General features: G+C 60.5%; 2 protein-coding genes across 22 annotated transcripts in view; one reads left to right on the top strand and one right to left on the bottom strand.

Annotated features, from left to right (window-relative positions):
* The window catches only part of LOC100404030 (phosphatidylinositol specific phospholipase C X domain containing 1), a 28,702-nt gene extending 23,555 nt beyond the window's left edge, over window positions 1–5,147 (top strand). For 9 of the 20 annotated variants that reach the window (XM_078364399.1, XM_078364407.1, XM_078364406.1 and 6 more), the window contains one exon: window positions 2,984–5,147. In XM_078364399.1, the coding sequence (XP_078220525.1) occupies window positions 2,984–3,222 (239 nt within the window). In that variant the 3' untranslated portion in view covers window positions 3,223–5,147. Of the gene's footprint in view, window positions 1–747 lie in introns of all 20 variants that reach the window. The other 11 variants (XM_078364401.1, XM_078364400.1, XM_078364413.1 and 8 more) reach the window with 3 other exon arrangements.
* LOC100397261 (GTP binding protein 6) lies at window positions 4,327–17,300 on the bottom strand. Of its 2 annotated transcripts, none has more exons than XM_035289826.3 (10): window positions 16,943–17,300; window positions 15,703–15,840; window positions 13,053–13,123; window positions 12,433–12,563; window positions 11,382–11,452; window positions 10,248–10,406; window positions 8,880–9,088; window positions 8,018–8,166; window positions 7,625–7,777; window positions 4,327–4,469 (listed from the first exon to the last, which is right to left on the bottom strand). In XM_035289826.3, exons 1-10 carry the CDS (start codon window positions 17,289–17,291, stop codon window positions 4,412–4,414), a joined length of 1,488 nt encoding a protein of 495 aa, XP_035145717.3. In that variant the 5' UTR covers window positions 17,292–17,300; the 3' UTR covers window positions 4,327–4,411. The 2 variants fall into 2 exon arrangements, with proteins under 2 accessions (XP_035145717.3, XP_035145716.3); XM_035289825.3 differs by lacking the exon at window positions 4,327–4,469 and adding an exon at window positions 5,821–6,330.
* Window positions 17,301–22,461: the final 5,161 nt, after the last annotated feature.

The raw sequence follows: 22,461 nt of genomic DNA on the forward strand, positions 1-22,461 counted from the left end.
GGCGGGGTCCACTATCGAGGTCACGTCCCTTGGGGGCGGGGTGCACGTAGGAGGTCCCGTCCCGTGGGGGGGGGGGGTCCACGTACGACGTCACGTCCTGTGGAGATGGGGGTGGGTCCACATACGACGTCATGTCCAATGGGGGCGGGGTCCACGTATGAGGACATGTCCCGTGGGGGCGGGGTCCACGTATGAAGACGTGTCTTGTGGGGGCGGGGTCCACGTATGAAGACGTGTCTTGTGGGGGCGGGGCCGACGTAGGACGTCACGTCCCATGGGGGCGGGGTCTCCGTACGCCGTAGCGTCCCGTGGGGGCGGGGTCCACGCAGCTCCCCGAGACTCCCTGCATCAGGCCGGGTGCACGGACTCGCCTTCACCTCTACGTGAAAACAGTTTAAAAGTAAACCGAGGCCGGGGCGTGGTGGGTCACGCCTGTCATCCCAGCACTTTGGGAGGCCGAGGTTGCTGGATCACCTAAGGTCAGGAGTTCGAGACCAGCCTGGCCATCATGGAGAAATCCCATCTTTATTTTAAATTAAAAAAAAAAAAAAAAAAAACAACTTTTTTTTTTTGAGACAGGGTTTCACTCCTCTCCCCCAGGCTGGAGTGCAACCCCATAATCTCATTTCACTGCATCCTCCGCCTCTCGGTTTCAAGCGATTCAGTTCTCCTGCCTCGGCCTCCCGAGTAGCTGGGATTACAGCCATGCGCCACCACACCCAAACTAATGTTTTGTATTTTTACCAGAGACGGGGTTTCACCATGTTGGCCAGGCTGGTCTTGAACTCCTGACCTCAGATGGTCTGCCCGCCTCAGCCTCCCAAGGTGCTGGGATTACAAGCGTGAGCCACGACGCCCGGCCTAGAAAAAAGTCTTAAAAGCCACTGAGAGAACGTGGCCTTAACCTTCTGCTGTCTTCTGGGCTTGGACTGAGCACAACTGGACAACACAGGGGCACGGGAACCTGCCTACCCCTGGGGGGGCTCCTTCCAGGACAGCCTACAGCCCCCCTCGCCCTGCCCTGCAGAGATTCTGCCTCAGCAGATCTAAGTGGACCCTCAAAAATGTGCATTTCTCATTATGCAGGGACCCCATTTCCACAATCACTGGTCGGTGTCAACACTATAAGCCTCATGACAAATGGCACAGACTGTGCCGAAGGCAACAGCGTTCTTCTCTGTCTCCCACACGGGGATTAGGACGTGGACGTCTTTGGGGCCATTATTCTGTCTCCCATATGGGGATTAGGATGGGCACGTCTTTGGGGCCATTATTGTGTCTCCCACATATGGATCACGACGTGGACGTCTTTGGGGCCATTACTGTGTCTCCCACATGTGGATTAGGACGTGGACGTCTTTGGGGCCATTATTGTGTCTCCCACATATGGATCACGACGTGGACGTCTTTGGGGCCATTACTGTGTCTCCCACATGTGGATTAGGATTTGGACGTCTTTGGGGCCATTATTCTGTCTCCCACACGGGGATTAGAATGTGGACGTCTTTGGGGCCATTATTCTGTCTCCCACATGTGGATTAGGACGTGGGCGTCTTTGGGGCCATTATTCTGTCTCCCACACGGGGATCAGGACGTGGGCATCTTTGGGGCCATTATTCTGTCTCCCACATGGGATCACAACGTGGGCATCTTTGGGGCCATTATTCTGTCTCCCACATGGGGATCAGGATGTGGGCATCTTTGGGGCCATTATTCTGTCTCCCACATGGGATCACAACGTGGGCATCTTTGGGGCCATTATTGTGTCTCCCACATGGGGATTAGGACGTGGATGTCTTAGGGGCCATTATTGTGTCTCCCACATGGGGATCAGGATGTGGGCATCTTTGGGGCCATTATTCTGTCTCCCACACGGGGATTAGGACGTGGACGTCTTTGGGGCCATTATTCTGTCTCCCACATGGGGATCAGGATGTGGGCATCTTTGGGGCCATTATTGTGTCTCCCACACGGGGATCAGGATGTGGGCATCTTTGGGGTCATTATTGTGTCTCCCACATGGGGATTAGGACGTGGACGTCTGGGGCCATTATTCTGTCTCCCACATGGGGATTAGGATGTGGACGTCTTTGGGGCCATTACTGTGTCTCCCACATGTGGATTAGGACGTGGACGTCTTTGGGGCATTATTCTGTCTCCCACACGGGGATTAGAATGTGGACGTCTTTGGGGCCATTATTCTGTCTCCCACATGTGGATTAGGACGTGGGCATCTTTGGGGCCATTATTCTGTCTCCCACACGGGGATTAGGACGTGGACGTCTTTGGGGCCATTATTCTGTCTCCCACATGGGAATCAGGACGTGGGCATCTTTGGGGCCATTATTCTGTCTCCCACATGTGGATTAGGACGTGGGCATCTTTGGGGCCATTATTCTGTCTCCCACATGTGGATTAGGACGTGGGCATCTTTGGGGCCATTATTGTGTCTCCCACATGGGGATTAGGATGTGGGCATCTTTGGGGTCATTATTGTGTCTCCCACATGGGGATCAGGACGTGGGCATCTTTGGGGCCATTATTCTGTCTCCCACATGGGAATCAGGACGTGGGCGTCTTTGGGGTCATTATTCTGTCTCCCACATGGGAATCAGGACGTGGGCATCTTTGGGGCCATTATTCTGTCTCCCACATGGGGATCAGGACGTGGGCATCTTTGGGGCCATTATTCTGTCTCCCACATGGGGATCAGGACGTGGGCATCTTTGGGGCCATTATTCTGTCTCCCACATGGGGATCAGGATGTGGGCATCTTTGGGGCCATTATTGTGTCTCCGACATGGGGATCACGACGTGGGCATCTTTGGGGTCATTATTCTGTCTCCCACATGGGGATCAGGACGTGGGCATCTTTGTGGCCATAATTCCTGAGAATTGAACCTCTAACCATGTGAGTAAGAGGGGCAAACGGGCGGGTGGAGGCAGGTGGCCGTGTGACGTCTCCCTCACCCCACTGTGCTAGGAGGGCTGTTTGTGGCCGGCATCAACCTGACTGAGAACCTGCCGTACATCCTGGCGCACCCGTCGGAGTCCCTGCAGAAGCTGACGACGCCCAACCTGCCGCGCCTGTGCGCCTGGGTCCGGGAGCAGTGCCCGGGGCCGGGGTCCCGCTGCACCAACGTCATCGCGGGAGACTTCGTGGGCAAAGACGGCTTCGTCAGCGACGTCGTGGCACTGAACCGGAAGCTTCTGTGGTGCTGACGGGGACCCTTCCGAAGTCCGGGACGCGGCGGCTGCAGGTTCACCCCTGACGTCCCAAGTATTGTGCCTTATGCGTGGGTTAGATGTTGGTGATCAGGGGACCGGTCGTATGCCTTCCTTTTCTTTTTGTTAAGAAATAGAGATGGGATCTTGCCGTGCTGGCCAGGCTGGTCTCGATGGGGTCTTGCCGTGCTGGCCAGGCTGGTCTCGATGGGGTCTTGACCTCGTAGCCTCAAGTAATCCTCCCAGCTCAGCCTCCCAAAGTGATGGGATGACTTATTTCTATGTCCTTCCTGCTGTGGTGTCTGCAGCCTACACAGACCCCGGGAAAGACGGTCGTCCCACAAATCAGTGATTGATAAACACAGTAACAACGCCCCTGGGAGCCGGCCTACCCCGTGCAAGCCAGCAACCCCCTTGGGTCGCCCCCACACACACCAAGCCAGGGTTTCCTTTCTCGACACAGAGTCTCACTGTGTCGCCCAGGCTGGAGTGCGGTGGCGCGATCTCCGCCCACCGCCACCTCCGCCGCCCGGGTTCAAGCGATTCTCCTCCCTCAGCCTCCTGAGTAGCTGGGACGACAGGTGCACACCCCCCACACCCAGCAGATTTCCGTAGTTTTGGTGGAGACGGGGTTTCACCATGTTGCAGGGTCTGGTTTCAAACTCCTGGGCTCAGGTGATCCTCCCACCTCAACCTCCCATGTACGGTCGGACCTCAGGTGTCGGCCACCAGGCCCAGCTAATTATTTTTTTTCTTGTAGAGACGGGGGCTGGCTCTGTTGCTCAGGTTGTTCACTGACACAGTCACAGCTCCGTGTAACCTTCAACCCCTGAGCTCGAGCCGTCCCCCTTCCTCAGCTTCCCAAGTACCTGGGACTGTCGGTGTGACCCACGATGCCCAGGTAATGATGATTATTAATTTTGAGATGGAGTCTCGTCCGGTCGCCCAGGCTGGAGCGCGGAGGTGCCATCCCGGCTCAGTGCATCCCCCGCCTCCTGGGGTTCAAGAGATTCTGGCGCGTCGACCTCCCGAGCAGCCGGGATTACAGGTGCCCGCCAGCACGCCCGGAGTACTTTTTGTGTTTTTTTGGTAGACGCGGCGTTTCTTTTTAAAATTTATTTATTTATTTTTTGAGATGGAGCCTTGCTCTGTCGCCCAGGCTGGAGTGCAATGCGGTGATCTCCGCTCACAAGCTGCGCCTTCCGGGTTCAAGCCATTCTCCTGCCTCAGCTACTCCAGAGTAGCTGTAATGACAGACACGTGCCACCACGCCCAGCTAATTTTTTTTTTTTTTTTTTTTTTTTTTTTAGTAGAGACGAGATTTCACGATATTGAACAGGGCGGTCTCGAACTCCTGACCTCAGGTGATCCACGTGGCTCACCCTCCTGCTGGGATTACAGGTGTGAGCCACCGCGCCCGATGAGACGGGTTTTCACCGTGCTACCCCGGCTGGTCTCGAACTCCTGACCTCAGGTGATCCACCCGCCTGGGCCTCCCAAAGTGCTGGGATGACAGACGTGACCCACCGCGCCCGGCGACTCCCGTCTCTACTAAACATACAAAAAAATGATCTGGGCGTGGTGCGGGCGCCTGTAATCCCAGCTACTCGGGAGGCTGAGGCAGGAGGATCGCTTGAACCCGGGAGGCGGAGGCTGCAGGGAGCCGAGATCGCATCACTGGACTCCAGCCTGGGCAGCAAGAGTCCTTTTAAAAAATAAAAAACACACACAAACAAAGACGCACTCATCGGCCGTACCCACGGCTTCGTCACCCCACGACTACGCCCCGTTACAGGCGATTTCCCCGACGTCCGTCGGCTCCGAATCCCCGTCCTGAAACGCTGGGGTCTCTATCGGCGTCTCTTCCACACAACCAGGGGATTCATGGACCATTTAAATAAATGAACGGGATTAAACCCAAATGTGTGTATCTGGTTTTCAGGACAGGACACGGGAGGCATCTTTACAAAACGTTCATCCGGGCCGGGCGCGGCGGCTCACACGTGTCGGCCCTGCACTTTGGGAGGCCGAGGTGGGTGGATCACCTGAGGTCAGGAGTTCGAGGCCAGCCTGGCCAGCCTGGGGAAACCCCAGTCTTTATGAAAAATACAAAAAAATTGAGCTGGGAGGTGGCGGGCAGCTGTAGTCCCAGCTACTCGGGAGGCTGGGGCAGGAGAATAGCTTGAACCCGGGAGGCGGAGGTTTGGGTGAGCCGAGGTCGCGCCATTGCACTCCGGCCTGGGTGACAAGAGCGAAACCTTGTCTCGAAAAAAAAAAAAAAAGAAAAAAAAAAAATCTAGGCGCAGTGACTCATGCTTGTAATCCCAGCACTTTGGGAGGCCGAGGCCGGTGGATCATCCGGTCAGGAGTTCGAGGCCAGCCTGGCCAACATGGTGAAACCCCGTCTCTACTTTAAATACAAAAATCAGCTGGGTGTGGCGGAGGCCGCCTGTAGTCCCAGCTACTCGGGAGGCTGAGGCAGGAGGATCGCTCGGACGCGTGAGGCGGAGGTTGCCGTGAGCAGAGATCCCGCCCCTGCAGTCCGGCCTGGGGGACGGAGAGTCTGTCTCAGAGCAAACGAACACGTACGAGGTGTTTGTTTCCATGTGGACAGAGGCCCGGTTTATAGTCATTTCACCAGCACGGCCGTGGGCCACGAGGCCAGTCTGTGAGCACAGATAGCCGGGCGGAGGGGCCACGTGTGCCCACGAGGGCCACGGGTCACAGCGGAGGCAGGAGACGCCGGACATGCTGCTCACAGAGGCAGAAACACAGGTTCGTGTCCTGCTGTCGGAACATTCCGAGGGCCCAGTGGAATTGTGTGGCGTGGACTCTGGGGAGGCCCACGTCGGAGCATCCGTGAGCGTGCCACCGGCCTGCGTGGTTATCACAGCAAGCGCCTGGAACAGAGAGGCTGACAAAGGGGACCCCACTCGTGACACAGCGATGCCACCGCACCCCAGGCCTCCTCGGGCTCCTGCTCATCCTGGAAAGAGCTTCCGGAATTTGCCGTAGGCCGAGTGGCTGATGACGACCCTGACGTCGGCTGCTCCGTCCTGGGGGATCACGTCCACCTGCTGGACCGTGGCCTCCTCATGCAGCCAGCTGAGCCGCAGCGTGTGGAAAAGCAGAACCCGTAAGTATTCGGTGAGTTTCATGAAAATTAGGCTAAACACAGCTTAGCCCAGGCCGGGCGCGGTGGCTCACGCCTCTAATCCCAGCACTTTGGGAGGCCGAGGAGGGTGGATCATGAGGTCGGGAGTTCGAGACCAGCCTGGTCAACGTGGGGAAACCCCGTCTCTACTAAAAATACAAAAAAATTCGCCAGGCGTGACGGGGCAGCAGCCTGTAATCCCAGCTACTCAGGAGGCTGAGGCAGGACAACTGCTTGAACCCGGGAGGCGGAGGTTGCTGTGAGCCGAGATCCTGACACTGAACTCCTGACTGGGCGACAGAGCAAGACTCTGCCGTCCCCACGAAAAAAAAAAACCAAGAGGGCCGGGCGCGGTGGCTCAAGCCTGTAATCCCAGCACTTTGAGAGGCTGAGGCAGGCGGATCGCCTGAGGTCGGGAGTCACCCAGGCTGGAGTGCAATGGCGCGACCTCGGCTCACCACAGCCTCCACCTCCCGGGTTCAAGCGATTCTCCCGCCTCAGCCTCCCGAGTAGCTGGGATCACAGGCACGCGCCACCATGCCCACCTAATTTTTGTATTTTTAGTAGAGACGGGGTTTCACCATGTTGACCGGGATGGTCTCGATCTCTTGACCTCATGATCCACCCGCCTCGGCCTCCCAAAGTGCTGGGATTACAGGCCTGAGCCACCGCGTCCGGCCCTTAATTTTTTTTTTTTTTGCACAGAGTCTGGCTCCGTCTCCCAGGCTGGCGTGCAGTGGCGTGACCTCAGCTCACTGCAGCCTCCGCCTCCCGGGTTCAAGCCGATTCTCCCGCCTCAGCCTCCAGAGTAGCTGGGATCACAGGCACCCGCCAGCACGCCCGGCTAATTTTTGTATTTTTAGTAGAGACGGGGTTTCGCTGTGTTGCCCGGGCTGGTCTCGAACTCCCGACCTCGGCTTTTCTGCCCACGTCGGGTTCCCAACGTCTTGGGCTGACAGGTGTGAGCCGCCGCGCCCGGCTGCAGCCTGCTTTGGTATTGGTAGGGAGTCCTATACCCTTAGGGTGTCGGTGAGCACAGATTAGGCGCCTGCTGTATGCACACTGACTTCCCCAGTACACATTTGCTGTGAAACCATTCAGAAAAGTCTCACCTCGTCTCTGCATCCTAAAGCTCCCGGGGACCCCACAGCTCCTTCTGCACCCCCAGGGAGCCCCTCTCTGAGCCAGAAACCGGCCGGCAGAACACCATCCACCCCCCCACCGCCCCGGGAGGGAACCGCTCACCTGAGCTGGGCCCCGGCCAGCCGGACGCGGAGGGTGAGGACCTGTCTCCCCGTGGCCTTCAACACGGCCGCATCCAGCTCCGCCTTCAGCTCCTGGAGCCCGTGCCCCAGCAGGGCAGACACGGGCACGACGTTCGGTTCCGTGGCGTGGTACCTGCGAGGGCGGGGAGGCCACGGAGCCCGCTCAGCCTCGGGGTGGCAGGCCAGCAGAAAGCAGGTCCCCGACTCAGGCGCCCGCCGGGCACAGCCTGGGGCAGCAATGTCTGCCTCCCGGGCCAAAGCGGTTCTCCCGGCCTCGGCCTGCGTGCCAGCGGCCAGCAGTTCACACGAGGGCAGGGTCTCCAGCGCCTGCAGGGGAAGGCGTGACGCGCGCGGGCGGCAGGGCCGGACTTACCCGGGCACCAGGTCCACCTTGTTGTGAACCTCCAGCATGGAGTCCAGCAGCGGGGCGGGCAGCCGCAGGCCACGCAGCGTGGACACGACGCTGGCTTTCTGGAGCTCCGCCTCGGGGTGGCTGACGTCCCTCACGTGCAGGATCAGGTCCTGCGGGGGCCGGGAGTACACTCAGGACCCCAACCCACCAAGCTCTGTCGCCCCGGCTGGAGTGCGATGGCGCGATCTCGGCTCACTGCAACCTCCGCCTCCCGGGTTCCAGCGGTTCTCCTGCCTCAGCCTCCCCAGTAGGTGGGACTACAGGCGCCCGCCCACCATGCCCAGCCAATCTTTGTCTTTTTAGCAGAGACGGTTTCACTGTGTTGGCCGTGCTGGTCTTGAACCCCTGACGTCGAATGATCCACCCGCCTCGGCCTCCCAAAGTGCCGTGAGGAGAGGCCTGAGCCGCCGCTCCCGGCCCTGACTTTGTACACGGGCTCATCACGGTGGCTGAGTGTGGTTGAGGCTGGGGCCACTGCTCAGCCTCTGCCCCGGGGAAAAGGGACGCTTGGGGGACGCTAAGTCTGAGGCCGAGAAGGCAGTTGTTATCTGCGTGGCCCGAGTGGTGCAGGTGTCCCAGAGCCTGGCCCCTGGTCCGAGTGGGCATCCCAGAGCCTGGCCCCTTGACTAAGAGGGTGTCTGAGAGACGGTCCCCCAAGTGGGCATCCGAGAGCCGGTCCCTTGGCTGACGGGGCGTCTGACAGACGGTCCCTGGTCCGAGTGGGTGTCTGAGACCCCGGCCCCTGGTCTGATTGCGTGTCTGAGACCCTGGCCCCTGTCTCAGTGGGTGTCCAAGAGCCCAGCCCCCCACAGCCCTGACTCACCGAGTGGGCCACGTCTTCCAGGGTGGCGGAGAAGGACTCGATGAGCCCGTGTGGCAGCTGGGACAAGAACCCGATGGTGTCCACGTACAGGACGGTCAGGCGTGAGGGCAGCGTGCCTGCGTGGGCCGTGACGTCCAGTGTGGCAAACAGCTGGTCCCGTGGCTGCAGGGCGGCGTCTCCCGTCAGCGCCTTGATCAGCGTGGTCTTCCCTGGGAGGGCGTGGAGGTCAGGGGTGCAGGGAGCCGTGGGTTCCAACCCCCGGAGCCATACCCGGGCCCTCGGAGTGGAGACCACAGCACCGTCGGGTGGCTGCACCCAGGGTGACAGGTCCCCGAGCTCCCTGGGACCACACACGACATGCGGGACTAAGCCACTGTGGCTGCTCTCAGGCCGGATAAAGCAGGGCCGCCATGTAGACACAGGGGAGCTGGTGGTGTAGACAGGTGAGAGTGAGATGGTGTGGATGGGAAGATGGTGAAGATGGAGGGAGGTGGTGGTGAGGACGGGGCGGTGGTGACGTAGACGGCAGGATGGGGATAATGTCATTGTCACCACGGCTGCCGCACCCACCACAAGGACCACGGGACCCCCTTTCCCTGGGTGAATCTGCACCAGACCTGGTGTATGCACCACGGGGAGCCCCCTCCCTGTGCAAGTCCTCACCACAGCTGGTGTACCCCGCACAGAGACCATGGAACCCCACCTCTGGGTCAGTTCAGCTGGTGTACCCCACCACGGAGGCCACGGAACCAACTCCCATGGACACGTCTTCACCACAGTTGGTGTACCCCCCACAGAGACCACGGAACCCCTTCCCCTGGACACGTCCTCACCACAGTTGGTATACCTCACCACGGAGACCACGGAACCCCCTCCCGTGGACACGTCTTCACCACAGTTGGTATACCTCACCACGGAGACCATGGAACCCCCTCCCGTGGACACGTCCTCACCACAGTTGGTATACCTCACCACGGAGACCACGGAACCCCCTCCCATGGACACGTCCTCACCACAGTTGGCATAGCCGTCACGGAGACCACGGAACCCCCTTGCCTGGACACGTCCTCACCACAATTGGTGTACCCCACACAGAGACCACGGTACCCCTTTCCCTGGACACGTCTTTACCACAGTTGGTGTACCCCCCACGGAAACCATGGAACCCCCTCCCGTGGACATCTGTTCACCACAGTTGGTGTACCCCCCACGGAGACCACGGAACCCCCTCCCGTGGACACGTCCTCACCACAGTTGGTGTACCCCACCACGGAGACCACGGAACCCCCTCCCGTGGACACGTCCTCACCACAGTTGGTGTACCCCCCACGGAGACCACGGAACCCCGTCCCGTGGACATGTCCTCACCACAGTTGGTGTACCCCACCACGGAGACCACAGGGAACTCGCGCCTGGTGCGCTGCCGCCGCAGTAGGTGCCTCTTCTTCCGAAGCCCGTCCAGGGCCTTCCTGATCTTGGCCTCCTTCTCTTTCAGGAGACGCTGCTGCAGCTGCATGAACGATTCTCCTAAAAACACCCAAGACGGCGGGGCGGTGAGCCAGGCCGGGAAGGGCGCGGGAGCGGGCGGTGCCACTGAGGGTCCGCGGGGGCTGCTCCTCCTGCTGCGGCGTTTAGGGGCCCGGCCGCGTTCCCAGCAGTGGCCCCAACACTGTCCCTTTCCCTGAGAAAGGGCTGCGCTCGGCCCGGCGCGGCGGCTCACGCCTGTCATCTGGCACTTTGGGAGGCCGAGGCAGGTGGATCACGAGGTGGAGAGATCGAGACCATCCTGGCCAACATGGGGAAGCCCCGTCTCTACTAAAAATGCAAAAATTAGCCAGGCGTGGTGGCGGGCGCCTGCGATCCCAGCTACTCGGGAGGCTGAGGCCGGAGAATCGCTTGAACCCGAGAGGCGGAGGTTGCGGTGAGCCGAGATCACGCCACTGCACTCCAGCCTGGGCAACAGAGCAAGACTCCATCTCAAAAAGAAAAAGGCTTGAGCACTACGGGGGCTTCTAAGCAGGGCACGGCCGGGACGTCATTGTCAGGGGCTCAATGGGGCCCCTGTGGCATCCTAAGTCCCAGAACCTGGGAGTGGGACCCGATTTGGAAATATCATCTTTGGAGGAACTCAAGGTATCGTCCTAGGTTGGGGTTGTGTCTGGATGCAAAGATCCATGTCCTTCTTAAAAGGCGGAGCCTGGAGTGATGTGGCCACAAGCCAGGGACACCTGGCGCCCCCGGGAGCTGGGAGAGGCAGAAGGAGCCTCTGGAGGCTTTTGGTGTCCAGGATGGGCTGGCACAGATTTCTGCTGTTTTAATACCCACTTTGTGGCTACGTGTGTCGGCAAAACCTCACAGAACCACCACCATCTCCCGTGTCCTCAGCCGTGACCAGGACACGGAGCCCCCAGCCGGCCCGTGGCCGGTCGGAATCCTTCAGGGCCGCTGCCGACAACCCGCGTCCTCAGGACGCCCCGGGGCTCCGCACCCGGCCAGAGTTACCTGACCCCATGATGTAGCGGGAGCCGGATCCTCCTCGGTGAAGGTGGGCGACGTCCCTTTGCAGGTTCGACCTGGCGTGGGAACAGGAGGGGTTCACTCTCCAGGGAAGCTCTCTCCCTCCCAGGAGAAGTCGAGGTGAAGGTGAAGGAGGCCGTGAGCCCGGGACACCCACAGGTGGTGCAGGCATCCTAGAGCCTGGCCCCTGGTCTGAGTGGGTGTCCCAGAGCCTGGCCCCTGGTCTGAGTGGGTGTCCCAGAGCCTGGCCCCTGGTCCGAGTGGGCGTCCGAGACCCTGGCCCCTGTCTCGGTGGATGGATCTTTGCATCCTGGCGCCCACAGGAGCTGGGAGAGGCAGGAAGGGTCCTCCCCCCAGAGCTTCCGGAGGGAACTGGATGATTCCGTTTTAATGGCTTAAATAGCGATGCCCCAGATAGATGTTTATGTCTCGTTTCCCAGGCCCTGTCAACGGGACGTTATTTAGAAATAAGTTCTCTGCAAATGCAATTACTTAAGGATCTTGAGATGACGTCACCGTGGATCAGGGAAAGCCTGAAATCGGATGACAAGTGTCCTTCTGAGAGACAAGAGGACACTCAGACACAGAGGAGGAACGTACGTGGAGATGGAGGCGGACACTGCAGGGATGAGGCCGCGAGCCAGGGACACCCGGCGCCCCCGGGAGCTGGGAGAGGCAGGAAGGAGCCTCCAGAGGGAAGTGGATACAACCGTATTGGATTGAACAGCAGACCCCGGAAAGATCAGTCCACATCCTAAAGCCCAGGACCTGTGAATTACGGGGGGCCTCCGAGTGGAAATGAGGAGCTGCTGTTGTTGGGGCTCCACTGGGCGTGTACCTCACACGCTGTGAGTGAGATGTATCCCAGGCTGAGGGGACCTACCTAGCGGGGAGCGGGGTGGGGTGGGGTGGGGAGACAGAGCCCCCACGGTGCTGTTCTGACTGTCATATACCCCCCAAAACCAGCACACATGTGAGTACAGAACGGAGGGGCTGCAGGGTGGGCGTGACGGTTGGCCTGGGCGTCCCGCGGTACCTGAGGAGCGGGATCTCTGCCAGGGCCACCTGCAGCCGGGCCTCCTCCGTGCGCGCGTTACAGCGGAAAATGTGCAGGACGACCGTGAAGCGGTCAAACACCTCCAGGCCCCAGGCGGCTTCCAGTTCTTTCTAGAGAAGGAGAGGGTGACACGGGGACGGCGGCTCACGCCTGCAATCCCAGCACTTTGGGAGGACGAGGCGGGCGGATCACCTGAGGTCAGGAGTTCGAGACCGGCCTGGCCAAAATACTGAAATCCCGTCTCTACTAAAAATACAAAAAAAAAAAAATGAGCCGGGCGCGGCGGCGGGCGCCTGTCATCCCGGCTACTCGGGAGGCTGAGGCGGGAGAATCGCTTGAACCCGGGAGGCGGAGGTTGCCGTGGGCCGAGATTGTTGAGTGACAGAGTGACACTCTCTCAAACAGAAAAGGAGAGAGCAAATGAGAAGCCAGAGGGGAAAGGCCAGGACCTGGTGGCCAGACTCACAGGGACGGGGACGTTCCATAATGCCTTGAAGCCACCGTGACCCCATCTGGCCCCTGCCCGGCGGGACGCTCTGACGTCCACTCCTTCACCGCGTGGAACGTGGACGCAAACAGCAAAGCCACGTCTGGGATACCTTGGTCGGGGCAGCCATCCTCTCCACATTCAGGAAGACGCACGTGATGTCTGGAGATCGGCGGATCCTCTCTAGAGAAAGGGGGGGGTCCCGTCAGCGGCCGGACGTCCAGGCATGTGGACGGCGGGACGAGCCACGAGCCCTTTGCGGGGTGCGGCGTGCGGGGCGCGCAGTTCACAGACGTCCCCGACTTCCTGAGCACCAGACCCAGGATCCAGGAAATCAGCGTCGGAGGCGGCTGTCTCTAGGGGTGTGTGTTTCACGTACACAGGTGTGTACACGGTGAACACATCGTGGCGCAGACACACAAGGTAAACACATCCCAACAGGGACACACGTCACACACATGCACACATGGTAAACGCATCCCAGCAGACACACACATACACACACACACACACGGGGAACACATCCCGACAGGGACAGACCCACGGTGGACACATCGCGGTGGTGACACACACACACACACACACACACACACACGGTGAACACATCCTGACAGGGACAGAGGCACACAGTGGACACATCGCAGTGGGGACACACACAGTGAGCACATCACAGTGGGACACACACATACATGGTGAACACACGGTGGGCCAGACACACACACACACACACACACGGTGAACACACGGTGGGCCAGACACACACACACACACGGTGAACACACGGGGCCAGACACACACACACATACACGGTGAACACACGGGGCCAGACACACACACACATACACGGTGAACACACGGGGCCAGACACACACACACACAGACACACACACACACAGACACACACACATACATGGTGAACACACGGTGGGCCAGACACACACACACACAGACACACACACATACACGGTGAACACACGGGGCCAGACACACACACAGACACACACACACACAGACACACACACATACATGGTGAACACACGGTGGGCCAGACACACACACACACAGACACACACACACACGGTGAACACACGGGGCCAGACACACACACAGACACACACACACACAGACACACACACATACATGGTGAACACACGGTGGGCCAGACACACACACACACACACATGGTGAACACACGGGCCAGACACACACACACACAGACACACACACACAGACACACACACATACATGGTGAACACACGGTGGGCCAGACACACACACACACAGACACACACACACACGGGGAACACATCCCGACAGGGACAGACCCACGGTGGACACATCGCGGTGGTGACACACACACACACACACACACACACACACGGTGGGCCAGACACACACACATACACGGTGAACACACGCTGGGCCAGACACACACACATACACGGTGAACACACGGTGGGCCAGACACACACACACACACACACATGGTGAACATACGGTGGGCCAGACATACACGGTGAACACACGGTGGGCCAGACACACACACATACACGGTGAACACACGGTGGGCCAGACACACACACACACACACACACACACACACACACGGTGGGCCAGACACACACACCCATACACGGTGAACACACGGTGGGCCAGACACACACACACACACACACACACACACACGGTGAACATACGGTGGGCCAGACACACACGGTGAACACACGGTGGGCCAGACACACACACACACACACAGTGAACACAAGGTGGGCCAGACACACACACACACACACACACACAGTGAACACACGGTGGGCCAGACACACACACACACACAGTGAACACACGGTGGGCCAGACACACACACACACACACACACACAGAGTGAACACAAGGTGGGCCAGACACACACACACACACAGTGAACACAAGGTGGGCCAGACACACACACACACAGACACAGTGAACACACGGTGGGCCAGACACACACACACACACACACACACACGGTGAACACACGGTGGGCCAGACACACACACACACACACACACAGAGTGAATACAAGGTGGGCCAGACACACACACACACACACAGTGAACACAAGGTGGGCCAGACACACACACACACACACACACACAGAGTGAACACAAGGTGGGCCAGACACACACACACACAGACACAGTGAACACACGGTGGGCCAGACACACACACACACACACACAGTGAACACAAGGTGGGCCAGACACACACACACACAGACACAGTGAACACACGGTGGGCCAGACACACACACACACACACACACACACACGGTGAACACAAGGTGGGCCAGACACACACACACACACACACACACACACACACACACACGGTGAACACATCCCAGCCCAGCTGAGATGCCTCTGAGTCAGGCAGGGAAGCAGACTCCCGCCTCGGGTACTTAGTGGGTTACTTAGTAGCAGTTAGTAGGGTCTTCCCCCCTCTGCTCTGTAAGCCGCAGGGTCAAAAACCTGGAAGCACAGGGCCCCACGCAGGACCCCACGCTAAGAGGGTGCGTGGAGTGGGGACACAGGTCCGGCCTCCCATCCCTCCGGCTCCTCCTGACGTGGGCTCCCAGCTCACCTGGACCAGCCACTCCAGGGACTGCTTCCCCTCTGGCCCAGTGAGACCCCCCCGTCCTTCCAGGCCTCTGGGCTGAATGTTCTCAGGAGCGGCGGATGGGAAAGGAGGTTTGGGGAAGGCACAGGTGTGGACGGACTCACCTGTCAGGTGCTCCAAGTTCCCTTTGCCAAACACGAGCTTCTTGTCCGGGGTTTTGGTGGACACGACCATCGTCTGCACCACGGACCAGCCGTCCAGCGTGTGCACCAGGGCTGTGGCCTCTGCTACCTGCCACTCAGCTGCGGGGACACAAGGGCCACCGTTAAGGACACCTCCTTTTGGGGTAGGCCTGGCGCCCCGTCCACTCCTGCCCGGGGGTGGCCTCCTCCTGGCCTTGACCTCTAAGTAGGCATCTGGCCGGGGAAGGACGCTGCAGCCACCACGGGACATGAGGGCTCCCCACCCTGCCTTATATAAGATTTGGGGTCCAGACGGACGCAGCAGGGAACTGGGGAGCTAGGGGTGGTCAGGGATGACTCAGGAACCACGGGCAGGGTTGAGGGGAGAGGCAGGAGGTCTGGGCGCTGTTCTGAGCAGTTTGGGGCTTCCGCTGTCCCGAGAGTTGCCCATTTTGGAAAATACTCGCGAAGGAGAACAGCTCATCGGCTACAGGGGCTTCAGGGAAGATGTCAACATGCTTGAGACTCTGGCACCTGCAGTGACTGAGGGATTTGGATTCGTCCTGGGGCAGTGGGGCGGGGGGCTGGACCCTGATGGTCTGCTGGACGCCCTCCCTTCCCTGAGCCCCAAAACACCGTGCCTGCCTCGAATCCAGGGCAACAGAAAAGGGGTCTCTTCACCAACACCCCGCCCACCTCACCTCACCCCAGGGGCTTCTCCCCATAAGCTCCGCCCAGCCCGTGAACCACTAGGCTCCTCCCCCAAAGCCCCTCCCATACACTTCTACCTATGAGATCCCTCCGCCCCATAAGCCCCGCCCTTTCAACATTAGCTCCTCCCCTGAAGCCACGCCCATGCGCCTCCATCTATGAAATCCTCCCCTCAGAGCCCCGCCCCTTTAAAGCCACGCCCTTGCATCTCCACCCATCACTCTACTCAGAGCCTCGCCCCCTGAAGCCACGCCCCCTACGTCGCCCCTTGAGATCTTCCCCCTCAAAGCACCCACCCCTGTGTCTCCGCCTATTAGAGCCTCCCGTCAGCGCCCACCCCGGCTCCTCCACCAATCAGCTTGTCCCCAGAGCCCCGCCCCTGAATCTCCACCTATGAGATCGTCCCATCAGCGCCCAGCCCCTGCGCCGCCACCACAGAGACCCTCCCCGCAGGGGCCCGCCCGGAGATCATCAGCTCCTGTTTCTCCCCTGCAACCCCCGCCGCGGTCACCTCGCGTCATCTGCGGCTTCCCCGGGCCCCACTTGACATCGGGGTGGACCAGAAACACGCGCTGGGTCCCCGCCGGCAGCAGAGGTTCCCTCTGCAGCAGCTCCTCCTCTGCGTCGTCGTCCGCGTCTTCCGGTTCCTCCTCGTCCTCTCCCGGGCAGCTTCGACCTCCGTCCGCCCGCAGGCCCCGCCCTCGGCCCCATGGCCCCTCCGGATTCCCGGGGCCCCCGCGGCCGAAAGCGGCGAGACCGCGCGCGGGGCAGGATGGCGCGGGTGCCTTCGGTGTCGGGCGGCCGCGGCACACGGGGGAGAGCCGGAGCCGCGGGCGTACGGCGGCCCGTAGGGCCCACATAGCGCGTCTAGCGGCTGCGCGATGGGGCGGGGATGCCCGAGGCCCGCTCCTCGTCACGTGCTCATGATTGGCGTTCGGCCGGGACGGGCTCCCCAGCGCCACGCCCCGGCACGGGTCGTGCGTCTCATTGGAGGTTCCGTATCAAGTGCTGCTGATTGGCGTGTGCCGCGGGCGGGAAGGCGGGGCTGAGCAGCTTTTTGATTGGCATGCGGCCGGGGCGGCCTCATTGGCACCACCCCCCGGCACGGGACGTGCTCTTCATTGGTCGTCCCGCGTCACGCGCTGGTGATTGGCGTGTGCCGCGGGCGGGGAAGGCGGGGCCGAACAGCTTTTTGATTGGCATGCAGCCGGGGCGGCCTCATTGGCACCACCCCCCGGCACGGGGCGTGCTCCTCATTGGTCGTCTCGCGTCACGCGCTGGTGATTGGCGTGTGCCGCGGGCGGGGAAGGCGGGGCCGAGCAGCTTTTTGATTGGCGTCCGGCGGGGCGGGCTCCCCAGCGCCGCTCCCCGGCACGGGGCTGATCCTCATTGGTCGTGCCGCGTCACGTGCTGGTGATTGGCGTGTGCCGCGTGCAGGGAAGGCGGGGCCGAGCAGCTTTTTGTTCCGCGTGGGCCGCTCCCGCAGGACCCACCACCAGCTGCAATCGCCGCATCGGTGGGCGCCGGACCCCGGTTCTCCACGGCGCTGCTGTCACCCGCCGAGCCCTCGCTCCCGTCCCGCGCGGGGTGGGGGGATCCAAGTGCCATTGCACCGTCCCCACCGCCGTTCAGGGGACCCCGCGTCTGCCGTGGGGGCTCGAGTCCCGCCCTGGGGGGTCCAGACGCCGCTGAGGGGTCCCCAGGTTTGTCTTGGGGGCTCGAGTCCCGCCCGGGGGGTCCGGATGCCGTTCAGGGGTCGCCACGTCTCTCCTGGGGGTTGAGTCGCGCCCAGGGGATCCCTACGTCTGTCTTGGGGGCTCGAGTGGTGCGTTGGGGGGTCCCTGGTGTGGTCAGGGGGTCCCCATGTGTGTCTTGGGGGCCTGAGTCCAGCTTTGGGGGTCCTGGATGCCGCCCGGGGTTTCCCCGCGTTTGCCTTGGGGGCTCCAGGACCATCTTGGGGGTCCCAGACGCTGCCCAGGGGTCCCCACGTTTGTCTTGGGGGCTCGAGTCTCGCCCTGGGGGTCCCGGACGCCTCCCAGGAGTCCCCACGTCTGCTGTGGGGGTTCGAGTCTCGGTCTGGGGGTCCCGGATGGCGCCCAGGAGTCCCCACGTCTGCTGTGGGGGTTCGAGTCTCACCCTGGGGGTCCCGGATGGCGCCCAGGAGTCCCCACGTCTGCTGTGGGGGTTCGAGTCTCGGTCTGGGGGTCCCGGATGGCGCCCAGGAGTCCCCACGTCTGCTGTGGGGGTTCGAGTCTCGCCCTGGGGGTCCCGGATGGCGCCCAGGAGTCCCCACGTCTGCTGTGGGGGTTCGAGTCTCGGTCTGGGGGTCCCGGATGGCGCCCAGGAGTCCCCACGTCTGCTGTGGGGGTTCGAGTCTCGGTCTGGGGGTCCCGGATGGCGCCCAGGAGTCCCCACGTCTGCTGTGGGGGTTCGAGTCTCACCCTGGGGGTCCCGGATGGCGCCCAGGAGTCCCCACATCTGCTGTGGGGGTTCGAGTCTCACCCTGGGGGTCCCGGATGGCGCCCAGGAGTCCCCACGTCTGCTGTGGGGGTTCGAGTCTCACCCTGGGGGTCCCGGGTGGCGTCCAGGAGTCCCCACATCTGCTGTGGGGGTTCGAGTCTCGGTCTGGGGGTCCCGGATGGCGCCCAGGAGTCCCCACATCTGCTGTGGGGGTTCGAGTCTCACCCTGGGGGTCCCGGATGGCGCCCAGGAGTCCCCACGTCTGATGTGGGGGTTCGAGTGTCGGTCTGGGGGTCCCGGGTGGCGCCCAGGAGTCCCCACGTCTTCTGTGGGGGTTCGAGTCTCACCCTGGGGGTCCCGGGTGGCGTCCAGGAGTCCCCACGTCTGATGTGGGGGTTCGAGTGTCGGTCTGGGGGTCCCGGGTGGCGCCCAGGAGTCCCCACGTCTGCCTTGGGCCTGGAGTCCAGCCCAGGGGTCCCTGAGTCTACACTGGAGGCTGGAATCCAGCCCTGACGGTCTTCCCTGCTGCCTGGGGGGCTTGGATGGGATCCAGGGAGGCTGAGTCCAGCCTGGGGAGCTCCAGGCTGCAGGGCAGGGGCGCGATCTCGGCTCCCTGCAGCCTCCGCCTCCCGGGTTCAAGCCGCACCCGGCTAGTTTTTGTATTTTCAGTGGAGACGACGTTTCATCCTGTGGTCGAGGCTGGTCTCGAACTCCTGACCTTGTTGTGATCGCCCCGCCTCGGCCTCCCAAAGTGCTGCGGTGACAGGCGGGAGCCGCCAGGCCCGGCCGGATTCAGATTCTTTTTAACACTGGTGAAGTCAGAATTGGGGTGTGGGTGTGTGTGTGTGTGGGGCCGGGGGGGGGGTGTGGGGGTGCCCGTGTTGGGGGAGGGTGTGTGTCTGGAGCGGTGTGGGGGGCATAGAATGTGTGTGGGGTGTGTGTGCATGTTGTATGTGTACGTGTGTGGGTGGGGGGTGTTGTGGGGGTGGGGGGTGTTGTGGGGGATGTGTAATGGGTTTGTGGTGTTTGGGTGTGTGTGGGGGGTGTGGGGGGGTTGTGGGTGGGTGTGGGGTTGCGAAGAGTGGGGTTGTGTCTAGGATGTGGGGTTGTGTGTGTGCGGTGGCTGTGTGGTGTGTTTGTGTGTGTCTGTGTGGGTGTGTGTCTGGGGGGGTGTATGTGTGTGGGGTGTGTGTCCGGAGTGGGTGTGGGGTGTTGTGAGGCTGTGGGGGATGTGTAATGGGTTTCTGGTGTTAGGGTGTGTGTGGGGGGGTGTAGGTGCGTGTGGGGTTGCGAACTTTGGGGTTGTGTGTAGGGTGTGGGGTTGTGTGTGTGGGGTGGTTGTGTGGTCCGTTTCTGTGTGTATGTGTGGGTGGGTGTATGTGTGTGGGGTGCATGTTGTGGGGTGTGTGTCCGGGGTGTGTGTGGGTGGTGTGGGGGTGTGTGGGTTTTGTGTGTGTGCCTGGGGTGTGTGATGTGTGTGTGGATGTGTGTTGGGAATATGTGAGATGTGCGTTGGGGGTGGTTGTGTGGGGCACTGGGCGGGGCGCGGGGTGTGTGTGTCCATGTGGCTTTGTGTGTGTTGGGTGTGTGAGGGTATGTGTGTGTGGGGAATGTGGCTGTGAGTCCGTGTGTGTGGGGTTGTGTCTGTGTGTCCGTGTGGCTTTGTGTGTATTGGGTGTGTATGAGGGTGTGTGTCCGTGTGGCTTTGTATGTGTGTGTGTGTGTGTGGCTTTGTGTGTTGGTGTGTGAGAGTATGTGTGCATGGGGAATGTGGCTGTGTGTGTGAGTCCGTGTGTGGTTGTGTCCCTGTGGCTTTGTGTGTTGGGTGTGTGAGGGTATGTGTGCGTGCAGGGAATGTGACTGTGTGTGAGTCCGTGTGTATGTGGTTGTGTGTGTGTGAGTCCGTGTGTGTGTGTGTCCCTGTGGCTTTGTGTGTGTTGGGTGTGTGAGGGTATGTGTGCATGCGGGGAATGTGACTGTGTGAGTCCGTGTGTATGTGGTTGTGTGTGTGGGGAATGTGGCTGTGAGTCCGTGTGTGTGGTTGTGTGTGTGTGTCTGTGTGGCTTTGTGTGTATTGGGTGTGTATGAGGGTGTGTGTCCGTGTGGCTTTGTATGTGTGTGGTGTTGTGTGTGTGGCTTTGTGTGTTGGGTGTGTGAGTGTGCATGGGGAATGTGGCTGTGTGTGTGAGTCCGTGTGTGGTTGTGTCCCTGTGGCTTTGTGTGTTTTGGGTGTGTGAGGGTATGTGTGCGTGAGGGAAATGTGACTGTGTGAGTCCGTGTGTATGTGGTTGTGTGTGTGTGAGTCCGTGTGTGTGGCTTTGTGTGTGTTGGGTGTGTATGAGGGTGTGTGAGTCCGTGTGTGTGTCCGTGTGGCTTTGTGTGTGTTGGGTGTGTATGAGGGTGTGTGTGTGGCTTTGTGTGTGTGTGTCTGTGTGTTGGGTGTGTGAGGGTGTGTGCGTGGGGAATGTGGCTGTGTGTGAGTCCGTGTGTGGTTGTGTGTGTGTGTGGCTGTGTGTGTTGGGTGTGTTTGAGGGTGTGTGTGTCTGTGTGTTGGGTGTGTGAGGGTGTGTGCGTGGGGAATGTGGCTGTGTGTGTGAGTCCGTGTGTGGTTGTTTGTGTGTGTGTGTGAGTCCGTGTGTGGTTGTGTGTGTGTGGCTGTGTGTGTGTTGGGTGTGTTTGAGGGTGTGTGTGTCTGTGTGTTGGGTGTGTGAGGGTGTGTGCGTGGGGAATGTGGGTGTGTGCGTGGGGAATGTGGCTGTGTGTGTGAGTCCGTGTGTGGTTGTGTGTGTGTGAGTCCGTGTGTGGTTGTGTGTGTGTGGCTGTGTGTGTTGGGTGTGTGAGGGTGTGTGTGCGTGGGGAATGTGGCTGTGTGTGTGAGTCCGTGTGTGGTTGTGTGTGTGTGTGAGTCCGTGTGTGGTTGTGTGTGTGTGTGGCTGTGTGTGTTGGGTGTGTGAGGGTGTGTGTGCGTGGGGAATGTGGCTGTGTGTGTGAGTCCGTGTGTGGTTGTGTGTGTGTGAGTCCGTGTGTGTGGCTTTGTGTGTCTTGGGTGTGTATGAGGGTGTGTGTGTGAGTCCGTGTGGCTTTGTGTGTGTTGGGTGTGTATGAGGGTGTGTGTGTGTGGCTTTGTATGTGTGTGACTGTGTGTGTTGGGTGTGTGAGGGTATGTGTGCCTGGGGAATGTGGCTGTGTGTGTCCGTGTGTGGTTGTGTGTGTGTGAGTCCGTGTGTGTGTGGTTTTGTGTGTGTGTGTGTGTGTGGCTTTGTATGTGTGTCCGTGTGGCTTTGTGTGTGTTGGGTGTGTATGAGGGTGTGTGTGTGGCTGTGTGTGTGTTGGGTGTGTGAGGGTATGTGTGCGTGGGGAATGTGGCTGTGTGTGTGAGTCCGTGTGTGGTTGTGTGTGTGGCTGGGTGTGTGTTGGGTGTGTGAGGGTATGTGTGCGTGGGGAATGTGGCTCTGTGTGTGTGTGTGTCCGTGTGTGGTTGTGTGTGTGTGTGTGTGTGTGTGTGTAGTGGTTAATGTCCTTCATCTGGTCCCCGCGCCGTCTGAGCCATGGGGAGGAAATGGGGGGGCG

This window comes from Callithrix jacchus, chromosome Y (genome assembly GCF_049354715.1).
Source record: "Callithrix jacchus isolate 240 chromosome Y, calJac240_pri, whole genome shotgun sequence".
In the NCBI taxonomy this organism is placed as follows: domain Eukaryota; kingdom Metazoa; phylum Chordata; class Mammalia; order Primates; family Cebidae; genus Callithrix; species Callithrix jacchus.